The sequence below is a fragment of the Amphiura filiformis genome, chromosome 3, assembly GCF_039555335.1.
Source record: "Amphiura filiformis chromosome 3, Afil_fr2py, whole genome shotgun sequence".
Taxonomy (NCBI): Eukaryota; Metazoa; Echinodermata; class Ophiuroidea; order Amphilepidida; family Amphiuridae; genus Amphiura; species Amphiura filiformis.
Window position 1 is genome coordinate 62,146,689 of NC_092630.1, and position 17,907 is coordinate 62,164,595.

The 17,907-nt window shown below is 35.7% G+C and overlaps 1 protein-coding gene across 4 annotated transcripts; it reads right to left on the reverse strand.

Annotated features, from left to right (window-relative positions):
* Positions 1–1,338: 1,338 nt before the first annotated feature.
* Positions 1,339–14,514, reverse strand: LOC140148897 (uncharacterized). Of its 4 annotated transcripts, none has more exons than XM_072170996.1 (7): positions 14,385–14,514; positions 7,521–7,851; positions 6,723–6,785; positions 5,672–5,815; positions 4,498–4,653; positions 2,644–2,704; positions 1,339–2,062 (listed from the first exon to the last, which is right to left on the reverse strand). In XM_072170996.1, the coding sequence occupies exons 2-7, from the start codon at positions 7,806–7,808 to the stop codon at positions 1,749–1,751; spliced, it is 1,026 nt and encodes a 341-aa protein (XP_072027097.1). In that variant the 5' UTR covers positions 7,809–7,851; positions 14,385–14,514; the 3' UTR covers positions 1,339–1,748. The 4 variants fall into 4 exon arrangements, with proteins under 4 accessions (XP_072027097.1, XP_072027096.1, XP_072027098.1 ...); XM_072170995.1 differs by having other exon boundaries at positions 14,336–14,492; XM_072170997.1 differs by having other exon boundaries at positions 7,521–7,846; positions 14,336–14,488.
* Between the last annotated feature and the right edge of the window lie 3,393 nt (positions 14,515–17,907).

Consider the following 17,907-nt stretch of genomic DNA (forward strand, 5'->3'; position numbering starts at 1 on the left):
GCTGTGGATCACGAAATGCCCCTTTAATGGTTCATCAACTATATTGATTTTGATTAATGATTCACCCAATCATTTTGGTTTTCCACGTCTACGTGCAAATGTTAGCTCTGAGATAGCGTTACCAGGGAACCTCTATTATTATCGGGAATTGCCTGTCACACATGATCGCACACAAGGTCGTAGGCAATTGGTGGGACCTCATCTGCCCAGAACATATTGACCCAGGTCAGCATACCGCCATATCCTTCCCGACATGCTTAGTAGCCAAGTCCGTAGAAGAGTGGATCCACACACTATGTACACAAATATACATCATTCGCTACTTGCACGGTTCCGCCATTATGCACTATGTGCGGGGAGAGCCTCGAACTGGCAGCATACATGAATGGGAATTGAACTAGTCATAACGTTCTGTGTAAGGTTACATAATTCTTCCTTTCATGTATGCTGCCAGTTCGAGGCTCTCCCGCACATAGTGCATAATGGCGGAACCGTGCAAGTAGCGAATACTGCAGTTACTGTCCGTTTTCCTATACACAATACACAGTGCTCTTTCCCATTGACGCGTGACCCTACAAATAGCCCTACGTTAACAGTATGGGGATATGACTAGTTAACGTCGCTGTGTGAAAAATAACCGGCCAATATTAAAAGTACTCTTCTAAAGTTCTAGAAAATATAGTTTTTAACATGTCCTAAATTTTTAGCTAATTTAGATGTTTGGAAATATTCGTACTTTGGTGTTTTAGTTAATGTTATAGGTAATAGTACATTGCCTAGTTAACGTCACTGTGTGAAAAATAACCGGCCAATATTAAAAGTACTCTTCTAAAATTCTAGACAATATAGTTTTGTAACATGTTCTAAATTTTTAGCTAATTTAGGTGTTTGGAGAGGGTCGTACTTTTGTGTTTTAGGAAGGATTATGTAAACGACAGATAACACCAAAAATATGACGAAATTATTTCCAAACCGTGTTAAGTCAACAATCATTATGTTGCTCATTTTCAAGAATGCTGGTTTACAAAAAGCACGCCATTGTCTCATTTCGTGAACAATGGTACACATACCATTGTTTCCTTTCGTTTTTTTTATAATCGGTTACCCAACTGAAGCTTTAATACAAACTTTATTGCGATATCGCACATGAAAACAGTCACATGTGCACAGCCAGAGAAGATCCGATTTAATCAGTTGAGCTGTTTCAATGAGTGTTATCTTGGTTTAATAGCTTTTAATGGGGTTAAGTCCTGCAAAGGTCGAGATGAATTCTACTGTAGACATGACTGCATCATGTTTGGCCACATTTTATTATACGATTAATACGAATTTATTAAACATGGTAACAAATATTCTCTAGCAAATCGGTAATACGGTGGAACTGGTAGGCATATTATAAATTCGGGATATTAAATATCTTCCTGACCAGCCAGATCTGCGCATGGTCAAAGACGAGGATAGACGAGTATCAGACCGACGCAAACTGGCTTAGTCTCCACATCAGCCAGTTTGGTTCCGCCCCTCCACAGGGAGCGTAACCTGTGTAGGAGACTCGGTCGGACCTGGTGGGATCTCATCTCTCCCAATCGATTGAAAAATTGTGATCTATAATCCCCGACATTGCTCTTATGAACTGACATCCACCTGGCGTTACTTTGGACCATTTTGACAAAGACAAAAACAGCAGTATCTATAATGTTATTTATATCATTTTATAGTTAATTTACACGTGAATTTAGAAGAGTCCGCTAGAATTTTTGCCAGTTTTCAGGATTCTTTGCAACTTGGCCACCAGATGAAGTGGTGACTGATGGAGCCGTCGCATTGTTGTCTTGGTTTCCGGTAACCTGTGTGTTTCCGGGTGCCGATTGATGTGCCGGGTTCGAAACAGGCTGGGTACTGGCTACTATGAATGTCTCCGGTGCTGAGGCATACGCTGGTGGTGAATTTTGAAGGTATGCTTGTGGAGGTGTGGCTACGATGAACATAGGTTTGGAGCCGGCCTGTCCCTGTTGCTGCATACCAGGTACACTCTGTGGCATCATTTGAGGCATATTCATGACTGCAAAGAAAACATTTGTGTACTTTATAAGTTGTTTATATACTCTATTGACAACGAGAACCATCAGAGAAAACAATAAAATAATGTGAACCATGCATTGATTGTGTAAAATGGACGGGCTCGCACTCTGCGGACTATACTACACGCAGTTTATGCATTTATATTTGCTTGTATTTTCCAACATTTTTAGTTCGAACTTTGTTATTAAAATAGCAAAAAGCCATGGCATTTTTTCTCGTGTATATAAAAGTTAATAAATGCGTATCACTTGTTGCTCAAAATAATGCACATGTGCTGGGATGTTGACGCGTCTAATGCACTTCCCCATGCGGGCTCGTGCATTAGATGCATCAACATCTCAGTGCGCGTGCATTATGTCGTTCAATAATCACTCCCAACAAGTAGTACGCATTATTAACATTGTGAGATGAGACTCGCTTGTTTTAACATACATTACTCAGGTCTCGTAATTTAGTTTAAAAAGAAAACATAAAATGTTTACTGCATTTGTATATTATAGCACGTCAAACGTAACATTAAAATATCGTATAAATAATATATAAAACACGGCCTTATTGTACCTTGCAGACCATTACCAGCAACTGGTGTCATAACGATTCCAGTGTGATTGGAATACTGCACCTGAAAATAGAAAGAAAATAAAGTACCATTATTAAAGGAAGGTGACCCGATATATTTGGAGAATCGAATTCTTTAAAACTTATGTATACATAAAATGTTGCTCGTAAATGTTAATAATTTCTTACGGAATTACTGACATTTATGCAGCGTGATACTGGTAGTCTAGAGTGTTTTTATTAATGATAATCATCATGATCCTGTAATAAAATGATATCAATTGAAAGATCATATTTTTCTCATTAACATATTGAAATTTGGAGTTGTATCGGTGTATTTTCGAAGATATCAACAAAAAACTGTTGAAATATGAGCTTTCATCTGATAACAAAATCATTTGGGGTAAAGTGGGGGGGGGGGTGGGTGAGGCTGTCAATCAGGTTACCGGTTACCCAAGCTTAAGGTGACACATTCTTTTCAAAGATGAAAAATTGTTTCAAGTTTTGGTATTAATGAATATATTAATTTTTATATGAAACAATTGGTGATATCAATTAAATAAAGAAAAACCAAAATAATATTTTCTCAGGGTCTCACATCTCTAGGCTAACTCTGTACAGTGTATAGAGACTTTTGGATCAAAGAAATATACAATGGAACCTTGTTAATACAAAAGGACCTCCGATTTTTGTGATATCAGGTCACTTTAATGTATCGTATAAATTATATGCTTCGAATTTGAAAAACATTTTTGTGTTATCAGGAAGTTTGTGTCACAGATTTTATGTTAACGATTTTCCACTGAGAGGTTAATAAACTGCGCATCGGTTATTTGAAGGTATTTTGACAAATCTAAACACTTTGCCTTTGGAACAGAGGAATATCCGAGGGATATTCCAAGGTCCAAAGCAATATTTTAGATTTTTTACAATGCCTAACATATTACCGCTGCAAAGTTATTAACCTCATTCATAACCGTCACTTTAATCTCTTCACTTTACAAAATAATACAAAATTTTCCTCAAAAGTTTGTAAAAATAAACAATTTTTACATTTTACCTTTCACTCAAGCATACAGATATACCGGTCCCTTGCCTTTGTTGATAAACATTGAGGTCAACTCATCTATACGCGATATGTTTAATCAAATCACAGACAATAATGTGATTGGTCGCTAGCGGTATTTCTTTACCAGTCCGGTCCGACTGCCTGATCAGGAAATACTGCCGAGTCAGGCAGGATGTTGCCTGTGCAGGCAACACAGGCTTTGGTAACCCTTCCGAATTTGACAGACTAAGGACTAAATTGTTCATGGTGATTTTATAAAAGATCGGTGGAAATTTTACTTTGACACACATGAGCTACGTGTAAGTTGACAATTTTTCACCGGGCGAAAAAAAATTCCACCGGGAGGAAAATAATTTAAATAACAAAACAATTTCTAACGGTTTTTAAAAATTTGATTTAAATATTATGCAAATTACCTTTATTTTAACTACTAGTAAACTTGATGAAAAAATACTGCCTGACTCGTCAGTATTTCCTGAGCAGGCAGTCGGACCGGACTGTTTACTCGGCTATTCATTTTTTTACAGGGAAAACGAAAGATACAGTTAGAATTGTATCTTTCAAATTTAAAAGATGAAAATGTGACGTAAATGGAATTTAAAAAGTGAAAAGTGACGGTTATGAATGAGGTTAATGACTGCGCATCAGTTGATTTTCGGGTATCGTGAAAATCTAAACATTATCCCTCAGTTCCAAAGAAACAATGTTAAGATATTTCACAATGCCCTCAAAACAACTGATGCGCAGTCATTAACCTCTAAATAAAGGTTGTGAATGTATTATATTACCATTGTAGTTGATTGCGAACCGTCTCTGCAACATTTACAACAGTTGTAGCAGCACGTAAAAGTTCCATATAAAGTAACCGAGCAGGAGATGATACACAGTACCAATGCAGCAAGAGCACAGAAGCCAATTACAACACTAACTGCAACTCGTGCCCCCTGAAAAATAGACGAATTTAACAAAATATAATTTGGTATAATTTAGTTTCTGCTCTCTGTGATTTTTCATACTGATGTTTTATTTTCATGATGCTAGTGAATGTGTTTTTCATATCGTATGAAATAGCAGCTCATATCATATGAGTTAGTAGTTCACATCATATGAGTTGCATTATTCTATTATTTCTATAAAATGTGCAACCAAAATGACACGAGGCTTTTTTTCTTGATGTAGAGGCAAGTCGCTAATTTATTATGATCTGATCATAATATCTAATAATCTATCTAAATCGATATATTATTGAAAAATAACACTTTGATGTTTTGCAAAAGTTCATTCTACAAATCATATTTGAAAACTTGTTTGATTTATTGATGTTAATGAATTATGTACGTTTTACAAAAGTGTTGTTGTTTCAGCTCTCTTTACAATATAACTCAAGAACCATAGAATCTACAAAAGTCTATCTGTGATATTTGAAATCTTCTACACCCTCGCAATCAAATGGCCAATGCAATTTTTGCTAAAGCTCACGAGATGCTGCGGACTACCAAATCGCACAAGTTTAAAAAAGTTGCTAACCTTAGCTGCTCATATATTTTGAAATGGTGGGGTTTTTCTGCAAAATGTTGCTTTGCAAATGCCTATTACAATCCAATAAGAAACTAAAAATTGTATACGACCGATTTCAGACTGATTTTGTTTATCACACCACATATTTTGTTAACGCTTAAATAAAACGAGATAAATAATTTTAAAAAGAGAACCAAAAAGGAAATGAATAAATGTTAAATATTTAAACACATTAACATAAGGAATATCTATCGGAATAAAAAAAAAAAGGGGCCCGCCTCGTTTTTCCTGAAAAAAAACCCAACAAAACTAAATCATAACAACTGCCAACAATGCGATATTTTACATCCAAAGTAACCCTCTCTTCGTCAATTCGAGAACCATATTTTTTTTTGCTCATTTTTTTCATATGACCTCACTTCTTTTATTCGAATAATTTCTTACATATGGAGTGCAGCCATCATAGTATAGGCCTGGACCTGGATGGCATCCCCATGGCCATTCAGCTGCTGCAAATATCCACAAACATTCCATCAGTTGATAGGCAAATATGGATGATATTATGCTCATAACAAGGAAGGCAATATTCTTCATGGTATAAAATGACAAAAAATAAAATAAAAATGAAACAGTTAGAAGAAGTCAGTATAGGTTGTTCATCAAGAAATTTCTGTTTTTAACCATTATTTAAATTGTCTTTCCCACTACCACTATAGCTCATATCATAATTATCCTGCTATATATAGCCCACGTTCCCAGGGCACTTGTTTTTCTTTGTGTGTTTTGTTGTTGTTGTTTTCACATCCGTCCTGGAACACTCACTGTATAAGGCACTATTTAATTTAGTCTTAGTCATCAATACACCATTTTTGGCAGGGCAATAGACGGACACATATCAGATATAAGTGGTAACCTACAATGCTGGCCATAAGTGTTGGACCGATTTTGATAGGGTTATGTAAATAAGCCCCCACTCCCCCGATCAAATTTTTAATCCTACTCTTTTGGTCAGGCGCGCCTAGTGGCACCCAACATTGATTGGTGGGAAAGGAAGAGGATTGGGGTGTTATGAAAATGCATAGGCTTGACACCAAAGAAACCTCCATTTCATGACGTTACAAATTACGGAAATAAGGCCTTAGTGTACGTTTTCCAAAAGTGTCCCAACACATTTTGGCCAGCATTGTAGACGCCTCGGACAAAATATATTTGAATGGTGAATAACAATCCATCCTGGATATGCGTATAACTTTTGAAAATAATTAGCCAACTTTGCGCTGAAACTAAAATGGACGTCAATGAAATTATTGCCTAAAGTCAAAGTAAAGCACACAATCTTAAAGTTATTGAAGAATATTAACTAGAATCGGTAAATTTATAGAATTACTAGGGCAGTTGCATATTCTGTTTGCTGAACAGTTCTGCGGAAAGTCCATGCTGCAGAAAATTACGCACAGTTAAATTTGATGATGAGGCCTTTTCCTATAAAACTTACCATACACAAGTTGTGTCTTTTCTTGTGCACAAACAGCCCAAGAATACCAGTTGTCACCAAAAACTGGGAAAAACAAGCAAAGACTAATTACGTATTTCCTTAATGACGTACATTATGGATATGCTTTACCCAATTTAACGTACAACATGCAACGACGCCTGTAAATACTGCAAGCTACATCTAAAACTTACGGTGTGTATGATTGACATTAATTGAAATTTGGTTTGGGCAACCCTACGCTTTAGTTCGTCTATATGTCATACGTAGTGTTAGTAAAACTATAGTATAACTTAATTTTGATAGATCTGCAAAAGACACCAAAAACTCCTTTTAAAAATGACGCCATAATATATTATTTATATTATCATACATTATAGCTTTAAATAAATTTTACATTTTTGCTAAAACCATTCTGCTTGCCCAAAGGTTATTATCTTTTGGAGCGGCGAACAGTCAAAATCAAGGGTCTTTCTTGGTTTTTTGTTTGAAAATCTCCTGAAAAAAACCCCAGAAATATGAGGAATGAGCAATTTTGTGGGATCTTTTAGAGCTGAAATTATCAAAATCAAGGGTCTTTCGAAGCTCTATTTTGGTCAAATAGGGGTCTTTCGGAGCTGCGATAACCAAAAAAAAAAAAAAGGGGGGGTCTTTCCGGGGAGTCTACCCGTATGGTCATTTGTGTTAAGTGCCCCCACCCCCGGGGTTACTTTTTTATACTGATCTTGATGAAAGGCATTGCCCCAACATGTAAGACTATACATGCCAAACTGCGCTATCAAAATAATGCAATACACTTACCAACAATCCAGTCCAAATTGGATTTGCAATATATGAAGATTGAGCTTTAAGCACTATGGCAACGATACCAAGAATCACCACCACACCTCCAATCACAATAGTTGCAATAGAAAGACATTGAACTCCAGGCACTGGTCGGACAATACGAGTCGTATTCCCCTGTTGAGGCACTGGCATCATATATACATTTTGCTGTTGCGGGGCATATGTATTTTGCATCATTTGTGTATTGCCTGCTGCTGCTCCTGATGCTTGAGGAGTTACAGTTACTGGTGTTGTGGTCGCCATTATTTTACTTCAATTTATTTTGACCGACAGCTAAGTGTCTATCCTAAAGAGAAAAAAAGAAGAGTCTTTAAAAATCACGATAATTATTATTAATATGTAGACATACCAAAAGTTCTTCCCGAATAAGTCCATCCACACACACAAAGCAAGAAACAAAATATAGCTATGCTCCATGTAATGGGAACCAAATATGTCCAGATAATATATTGACCTTTTCTCTCTATCCCACAATGCACTATTCCAGGGGGGGGGGGGGGAAGACGTAGTTCATCAACCTCATAGATCGTGTGCATCCGATGGTCTTGGTAATTATTTTTTCTTAATATGGGCATACTGATTCCATATATGTGGATTTTCGTAAAGGCCATCGATGTCACTAATTATATATCAATAAATACACGAGTGATGCGGTTATAGAGCGATGTAGAACATCTGTGTAAGAGATTGTTGTTTACGGGTTTTTTTCATCTCTGAAAAAATGAAACGGACACCGGCCCTTATATCACTGCGTGTCCAGTCTTTAGTTTTTCACCTCCAGGTCTATAAAATGTGTAAAAAGTTAGGTTTCAATAACAGGAAACTTTTTTCCTGATGACTACATATCAATAACGCATAGAAATGTTGTTTAGGGACCCGAAAGGTAAATCGTGCGCCATGATTCGTGATTCCTGTTTTCCGATGACGGCACCGGTCGAAATGTCCGTATTCCAGAATGTAATGAACAGGCGGAAGTACCCCCTGGAATCGTGCATGATGGGAAATAGGGAAAAAGGTCTATTCATGCAACACGAGTGAATGTTGCCAGCAGGATATTTTGCAAAATATTTGAACGTTTCCGGTCTGTATTCCTAAACTAAAAGGCAAATGTATTCCCGGGATGTGTTTCAACAATATGTCACTAATTAATTAATTAGACAATAATAACTGCGCGCTATCTGTTTTAGGACCTTGCGGTAAATTGGAGGGGTTTGTTTTTTGGTCGAACGATTTCAAGCAATGAGTAACCGTAAAACAGATGGTGCAAAGTTTTTATGTTATCATTGCCGCCATTTTACAAATTAGTTTCACGAAACAACAAAAACACAATATTTTGCATAAAGGACTTTTCATAACCTCATGGATAGACGCGATGTGTTTAATCCAATATCAGATAATAAATTTTAAATACCATGAATATACGGACGAAATGCAGGTTATTGATTAGAGGGTAATGAATGCGCATCATATGCTTTGAAGGTATTGTGAAAAACCTAAACATTGTGTTTGGAATCAAGCGAAATGTTTAGATTTGTCACAATATTCGAAAATAACTGATGCAAAGTCATTACCCTCATTCATAGCCGTTTACAGTCTAAACGCAGGACAACCGTTCTTTTGTTCTGCTTAGTCACGCTAAAAGTCGATCGATACATGTTAAAATCAGCACAATTCCGAGATACACCTTTTTGCTATGAAATTTATTTTCTCGGTCAAATATAAAGCAAAATTTTTTTTTTTTCTTCAGTAATGTCAAATAAAAACATAGTGCTTGGATGAACATTTTTTTTAAATCCTGGTGTTAAAATTAAGCATCAAATTGTGTCTTTTAGTGTGATATTTTTGATTTTTATAGGCCTTTAGTTCGCCCGTGAGCTTTTTACAGAATTCATTTTTAGCGTCTCAAACTAATATAGTTTGCTAAAGAAAGATATTTCCCACCTCTGTAAAGCACATCGTGTGGGTCTATATATTATAGTTTTGTCAGAATTTCCGTTTTATTTTACCCTTTTTCCCTTCATGCTCCGAAATGTCAAACTCAGTACTCTATTTCGAGAGCAACCAGCAGAAATAATCGATATTTCAATTGTTGTCAACCAGGTCCCTTTTCCATTGAAAACCAGGATTGCCTGACCAGCGATTTGGTAGCCCAAATCCCCAATTCTGGTAAATGAGGTGAATTTTGGAAATTTGCTCCCGTGATAGCCTGCAATTTCAATTTATAGGGGCTATGGATTCCATGATTATGAAAACCATTTTGTCTGTTTGTTTATTTCTTTGTTTGTTTATTTACCTAGGATGAGGTCCATGGGAAAATCCAAACCTAACAAAATTCGCGTGTTATTAGAGGGGATTTTAATTTTATGTCCCTCCTATCTCCAGGTGAATTTTGAATGACCCCCCCATCGCGGGTTGGCATTTTCATTACACCCTTCAGACTTGCGTTCGGGTTTGTGTAGGCCTATTTGTCATAATTTAGCGCTATAGGACCTACTTTCTAAATGTATAGCTATAGCCGTGCTATATAAATATTATAAGGTACCGGTATGTAATATTATGTAGGCCTATGGGGGTGGGGTGGGTACTCAACACATTTGAACCATGACTTACAATGCAAGGCTCATTGTTGCCATAAATGATTTTTCCTTTAGGTCATTATAATAGGTTGTTATAAACTTCCATGTTTAACCTTGTATTGTTTTGGCTGCTTCATTATGACTTTCGGTGGCCAGCAATCACAAACAAAAGACACTATACCCAGTCACCTTCATGATAATTGAAACACTAGGTAATTTCTTTGCTATATTGAAGTTCTGGCAACACTGTATCCAGGCCGGGCACCCAGAGATATCGATCCACAATGCTAGTATTTCACGCGTGGATTTGAAAATTTTTCAACTGGTAGTCAAAAATTATGGAATCAAAACGGAAATTCTGACAAAACTATGATATATCGCTCACGGTGATGTGCGTTAGAAAGTTGGGAAAAATCCTTCTTTAGCGAACTATATTACTTTGAAAAGCTAAAAGGTTGATCCAAAAAAGGCTCGCGGGCAGAGTTGAAGCCTATCAAAATCGAAAATCTTACACTAAATGACTGAATTTCACGACTAAGTTTAACACTAAGATTTGAAAAAAATACAGTATCAAGCATTACAGTTTTTCCTGACATTTACTGAAAAAATGAAAATTATTGCTTTTCATTTGGCCGAGAAAAAAAAATTTTACACTGAAAAGGTGTAACTCAAAATTTTGTTCATTTGAATACCAAATTCGATCGTTTGTATTGCCTTATTAAATGACTGAGTGAGCCTTGCAGAACAATAACAATCGGTTGTCCTGCGTTTAGACTGTTTAGTTCCGCATACAATTTTAACTTTATCTTCCGCTTTCCCTTTCCTATGTATCTGATAATCATGGCATTAATACAAGACAAGCTGCAGCTGGTCTACTAGCGTTACCACCTTGCTCTAATGGTAATGATACCGAATATTTTAAATTTTCTTTCTCGTACAGTGGTGTTGAGGTATGGAACAAAATTAATTATGATGTAAGGAACGCCTCAAGTTTACAATGTTTTAAGAATGTGTATAAGTTTAAGCATGGAAGTACTAGAAGTACTTCCATGGTTTAGGCTATAATATGATGTTAGTGGTTTCATATGTATTTAACAGTGTATTTATATATAGAGATGTTCATTTGTTTGTTTGTTTGTTTTTTGTTTTTTGTTTTTTTGTCAAATAATTGTTCCTCTAGTTGGTGCTATATTTTTTTTTTTCATGCTGGTTTGATTTGATAACAATAAGGTTTGATAAGTTAATAATTTTGTTGTACTATATGTAATTTTAAATTTCTGTTGTGCAATTGTTATATGATGCAGGGCCCCGTGTAAGAACAGCATTTTTGCTGATCGGGTTACCCTGGGTAAATATGATGTAATAAATAAATAAGATATAAATTCCCTCCAAAAATCGAACAGCTAGGAACCAATCACATTAGCGCCTAATAATGTGATGTCCAAATACGGCAGCCAGCGCCCGCGTAAATTGTTCGAAACATAACTCATCACGCACCGCGGTCATTGTAACGCGTACCTTATGTACTACGTCACAAGACACGGTCATTATGTATACGTTTTCAAGAAAACCCCATAAAAGACCTATTTACATTTAAAAAAAAATTATGTACGTAACAATTAAGAATTAACAATTAACTATGTAACTAAGCTAACCTAAGGATTCTTCCGGCCAGGCACAAACACCCTCAACATTTGATAATTAGCTAGATCTTACAGAAATGAGTTTTTCAGGCGCTGCACCACCAACAAACCTATGCTGACCCTCTATATATAATCTGTGACTCCAAACGTGAAGTGCCAAATTCACCGCCTAGGCGACGAAAAAGACCCTGTTCTACGGGCGGACGGACCTTTCAAGTAGGGTCGGTCGGTCGGGCTTTTTTTTTTTTTTTTGAAATGACCCCCCAAAAATCACCCAAATCTGAAAATATTTGCAATTTGGGAAAAAATAAATTCATTTGTACAGGAAATATTTGTTTCTAAATTTTTTCAAAATCTGTGTCAGTCGGGCCCGTAGAACTGGGTTTTTTTTTTGTCGCCCTATCGGTACAAAACCTTGTTTTAAAAAAGGGGGTCATTGTTTTGAGAAATAATTTGAAATAATTCTACTGGTGAGTTGCCTCGGCTTCTCATAATGTTCAAATCCACATATACATGTATAAATACTAATTGACGAAGTACATGGTACAGGTGGTGGGGGGGCACATGAGGCGGTAGGCTATACTAGTATTTCAGCGTAACTAGAAGACTGATCATTGGTAGCTATTGGTGAACTTGGGGCGTAAAGCTCAACTTACGAAATAGCAACCATTTATATCACACGTAAACTTGTCTATCATTCATGCAATCTTGATGTAGTCTACATTACAAGTTGGTCTACGCCAGCAGCCTATTCAATTTGTGATTGTGCATGCACATGCATGGAAGTTGTTGTTGCACTTATTATTAACAGTTTGAATCCTACTATTCATTGCATTACGGGGTATCAATTATGTATGTATATTAATTAGGCATAAGGTTATATACCACTAATAGCTACTAATAGGCCTGGGCTGAAAAGACTGCATTAAAATCACTGAAATTGATCAAGTTATATAGCCCAAAAAAGTACTTTTTATGGTTTGATGTTTCAAAAGGGTATATTTTCTCTCATTATATGAGATGTTTGTTGGAATAGTACCAAATTTCATACGCACGGCTTCGGTGTTTAGTAAATATTCGCCCGCCCTACCATATTGTAATTTTCAGCTTCGAGGGCGCACTGCCATTTTTATAGGTGTTTACGGTTCAGTGCGTTAAAACAAGAAAAGTCTCAGGCCAACCTAGCTATGTTGAGTATTTTATCATTTGGCATCTAAATTATATAGTTTCACCGGACATTAGTGGCATTTAACTGTGAGAGTTCTGAATATGAGAAAATTCCACCCGAAATTAGTCAGTTTCCCATTAAAACCCGTGGAATACATAAATAGTGGTATTTAACCATAATTGCAGTTCTTTGTGCACGGAGTGCTATTTGTGTTGAACATAATATAGACTTGCAGTTGGACAAATGAGCGTTTTGAGCGTTTCGACAGTATTTTTTTGTGGGACATGAGAGCACATCAGACATAGCGAATTGCATTCTGAATACGAAGCATGTCTTTCTTATATCAAATAATTTTTATTTTTTTGAAATTCACAATATAATACAAATTTTATGACAAATTATTAAAATTTGATATTTTTCAAATTTTTGATATATAACAGTCCTTGAAGTAAACTTTATAAATCTAATGATTTATACTTAAAGTGTATGTAGGTGGGATAAAAAGCCGACGATCAATTGAAAATTGTGACCTTTCATATTGAAGATATGGATTTTTTCCCAAAAAGACCTATTTTTTCTGGTGTTTTGGGGAACAAAATCCATATCTTCAATACGAAAGGTCAAAATTGTCAATTGATGGTTGGCTTTTCATCCCACCTACATACACTTTAAGTATAAATCATCAGATTTATAAAGTTTACTTCGAGTACTGTTAAATATCAAAAATATCAATTTTTAATCATTTGCCATCATAGTAAAATGTGTATTACATTGCGAAATTCAAAAAATCTAAATTATTTGATATCAGAAGGACATTCTTCGTATTCAGAATGTAATTCGATATGTCTGATGTGCTCCAATGTCCCACAATAAATACTGTTCAAACGTTCATACCCCATCCCTTAAGGCTAGTTGAATTGTATCTTAAATAATTTATCAACATGTCTCTCCAATTTAGAGAAACCCGCCTCAGAAAAAGAGTAAACGTATTTTGGAATACCGCCTCATGTACACCCCTGTACCACGCACTTCGTCAATTAGTATTACATGTATCTGAAATTGAACATAAATGAGAAGCCGAGGCAATTCATCAGTAGAATTATTTTCTAATTATTTCTCATGCATGTAAATATTGACAATGTGCTATACCAGCTTTAATGAAATACATTATATATAGTACCTATAAGAACATATTATATTATATATATGTACTATACTGTATGCCAAGACATTTGAATCTGTTCATGTACACCACTAACACCAGTATCGATAGCCACTTGACCAAGCAGTATTAATCAAGTTGCAGTGTAATAATAATAATATCAATGTTTCGGAGAAATGCAGGAATGTTAAATACAATTAAATAAAAAGCATTTTACGTACCCTTTAATATTTGAAGTACGATTAGCTGATATTTATACAGGAAACGTACCAGAAATATTGAATATGTAGGTGCAGATAGTGAGGCGTCATATGAGGTCATACATTACACTCTCGATTTATGGCAGTGCAGTGTGTATATTGTATAGCGTACGTACATAGAAAAATATACAGATGACGATCCTGCATGCGTGATTTTGTATAATAGGTACATGCTGATTGCACGTCACGCCAGTATGACAGGCCATTCAAGTAGACCTATATAAATAAACCTAATGTTATATATATGTGCAGTAAACAATATTAGATATTTCAGGAATAGTTCCTCCTCAGCCCACAAATCAAACAGTAATTATGGGCTGCTATGTTATGCAAAAGAAAAAGAAAAAGAAGGAGAACAACAAAAAACAAACAAAAAACAACATTAAAAACAAAAAAAAAAAACAAACAAACAAACAAACAACAACAACAACAACAACAAAACAACAACAACAACAAATAAACAACAAAAAATCCAAGAAAGAAAAACAGCTTTATGTAGGGTCTGCACTTTATTCATTTTAATACCAAAGTACAGACTTAACATTTAATATGGAATATTTTTTCGCAAAATTCCAACACTGGCCTGGAAGGGGTCTGTATGAACCACGCGGGCTAAATATTATTTGGGGTGTGTCGGGAGATGGTGTAAAATAATAGTTTGACAGAAAATGCGTTTTCCATAAGTTTACATTATGGAGCTCATAATGTAGTGAATTAGCCTAAAATGACGGATTTAAGGAGACTGAATTTGATTTTTGTGGGGGTAAAATTTCTGAACAACCTTATTCTGATATTATCAAATTGATTGAGGTTTGAGGTGATATTACTGAACCTAAATACCAGTAAGTGTTCATCAGAACTGAAATGCACTTGTAATCTGCAAGTTTTGAAAGTGGGAGGAGCTTTAAAAATATTGTTCTTAAAAGTGGTACGCACTCAGAAAGTTTGAATGGCCCCCTGGCGCCAAATGTTATAAACCTACTGTACATAAAGAAACATCATGAGTTCATTGGACAACCAGGAATCCGCGCAGTTGTTTATAACATTTGACCCCAGGGGCCATTCAAACTTTCTGAGTACGTAACACTTTTAAGAGCCATATTTTAAGCTCCCATGTTAAAAAAATTGGTACTTTGCAAGTGTATTTCAGCTGTGATGAATGCCAATTGCTGACGAAGTTTAGGAAATATCACCTCAGACCCCTATAAATATGATAATAACAGAACAATGTTGCATAAATTCCGAAATTGTGTCCCCCACAAAGTTCAAATTCAGCCTCCCCAAATCCGCCATTTTAGGCAAATTTGCTACATTATGAGCACCATAATTTAAACTTATAGAAAACACGCTTTCTATCAAACAATTATTTTACACCATCTTCCGACACACCCCAATTAATATTTAGCCCGTGCGGTTTATGCAGACTCCGTCCAGACCAGTCGTGGAATTTTGTGAAAAAATATTCCATATTAAATGTCAAGTCTGTATTTTAAACAATTTAAGTTCCTTATAATAATTGTTTTCTTTTCAAGTTCCTCACTGTATTTTATTTCTTAACATCGATCTTTGATTAGTAAAATTAAAAAACAAAACTGGTATTTCGTATCCAATTAGGTGAAGTTAAAATACAAGAAGGGCCAGACAAGAAGCATGTGGGGCATTTGGGGTTTGCTACCAAAGAACAGGTACCAATTGAATACTTTTTGAAAAGGTACATGCATTAGGCGGAGCCGCCGTATTTTATATTATCGTTAGGTTTGAATATTCAATTATTGTCTTTGTTAAAGAATAATTAAATAGGCCTAGCCAAACCTAACGCTAAATATGGCGCCTCCTCCATTACAACAAGTTGCAATAGACCGAATGACAAACTCTAATGAGCTGTGACATCACCACCCAATTTACATCTCGACGTGATTTAATAGTGTATTAATTGCAAATAACCACTTTCCTTGCTCCAGTATATCGGGAACTAACCCTTTATTATGTTAAATAGCCTTCCCAATTTTATGTGATGAAGGCCACACTCGACATACCTCAGTAAACATCAAAAGAGGAGCTAGATGTTTTCCGTGTCAAAAAATTCCGAATTTCTAGCGCACTTGTGTATTGTATAATATTTGTGTAATGGTTTGCCAAATATGGGCATTATAGTGGTATATTTATGAATATTGCATGGTACATAAAGGGAAAATACCCGAATTATGTCCAAATTTGGCTCGAATATACCCTATGATTCATACTATCGAGTGAGTTTGATATTTTTATGAATGAACTGTAGTATGAATGGCAGCACACAGCCTTCTGTACATGTCAGCACTGTTTGCGTGGTACCATGTATTGTCAATGGTATTATTGGGCCTGCGAAAAAGTGAAATGCTTGGTTGAAATTACATCGGTACCTGAGTCGGTTTTTCAAGTTTGCATGAAATATTAAGATAGCATATTCAAATCAATATTGATTGTGATATTTTGGCCTAAATACATTTGTTTAGTAATTAAGATACTGCGTTCGAAAGGAGTGGATACCGATGAGTGTGTGATTGTTACGTAGTCAATTCACCACATACGGGTGAATGGGAGATGTCCTCGAACTTTTGCTAATGCTATTCGTCTGCAGAAAATGACATATACCTAGTTATATAACACCTAAGTAGATCCTTGTCATTTGATTGGTTGATTGTTGGTCACATGTCATTCAATAAATAAACTATTTTACGGCCTACGTCACTACCGTGGAATTTGGTTATATGCGCCGTGCATTTTCGTTATATGCACCGTGCATTTTCGTTATATTCCGTACGTTCTATTGCACGGCTAGATTACATGGTGTGTTTTTTTTCAGTCCGATCGGCGAACAGTATGCATAGCATAGGCCCTACCGTGTTACGGGATATTTAAAACAACAAACTTAATTTGCGGCAATTCTGGATGAATATTTATTGAAGAACTATAATCCACATCTACAAGGAATGCCGCGAATAGCCATATTCCGATTTTTTTCCTTTGGGGAAAGAAAAAGTAGAAAACAAGAAAAGTGAAAAGGTAAGCTTACAATACACATTGGATAGGCCCGGTGGCTAGGTAAGCTTAAATTCTATTTTACTGCGTAGCAAATGCTTGGTATAAATAATAATAGACCCTTAAAATAATACTTTTGACTGGCTTATTTTTGGGTGATACAAGAATGTATTGCTAAAAAAAAGCCATATTTGTCTACGATTCGTACAATATTTTAACTCCTGCAAGGCCATTACAATCAACAAATCAAATAACAAAGATCTATTTAGATGTTATATAAAACAAATAATGAATGTTTTTCATTCGTGCAATGGAAAGAATATTTTCATTCGTTGAAAAATGGAATGTTCCATTCAACTCAGCTTCGCTTCGTTGAATGGAACATTCCATTTTTCAACTCATGAAAATATTCTTTCCATTGCACTCATAAACATTCATTATTTGTATACTATGCCAGTAAATTATCTGGAGGTCAGTTTATATCCGGGGCATTAGGGGGCATTAGCGTCAAT

What these genes read in the sequence shown, in the direction of transcription:
- LOC140148897 (XM_072170996.1), bottom strand. Translation starts at nt 7,808, where the DNA reads ATGGCGACCACAACACCAGTAACTGTAACTCCTCAAGCATCAGGAGCA. An exon ending in AAAGACACAACTTGTGTATG is followed by an intron (nt 5,816 to 6,722) that starts GTAAGTTTTATA and finishes TATACCATGAAG; the next exon opens with AATATTGCCTTCCTTGTTAT. An exon ending in ATGATGGCTGCACTCCATAT is followed by an intron (nt 4,654 to 5,671) that starts GTAAGAAATTAT and finishes TCTATTTTTCAG; the next exon opens with GGGGCACGAGTTGCAGTTAG.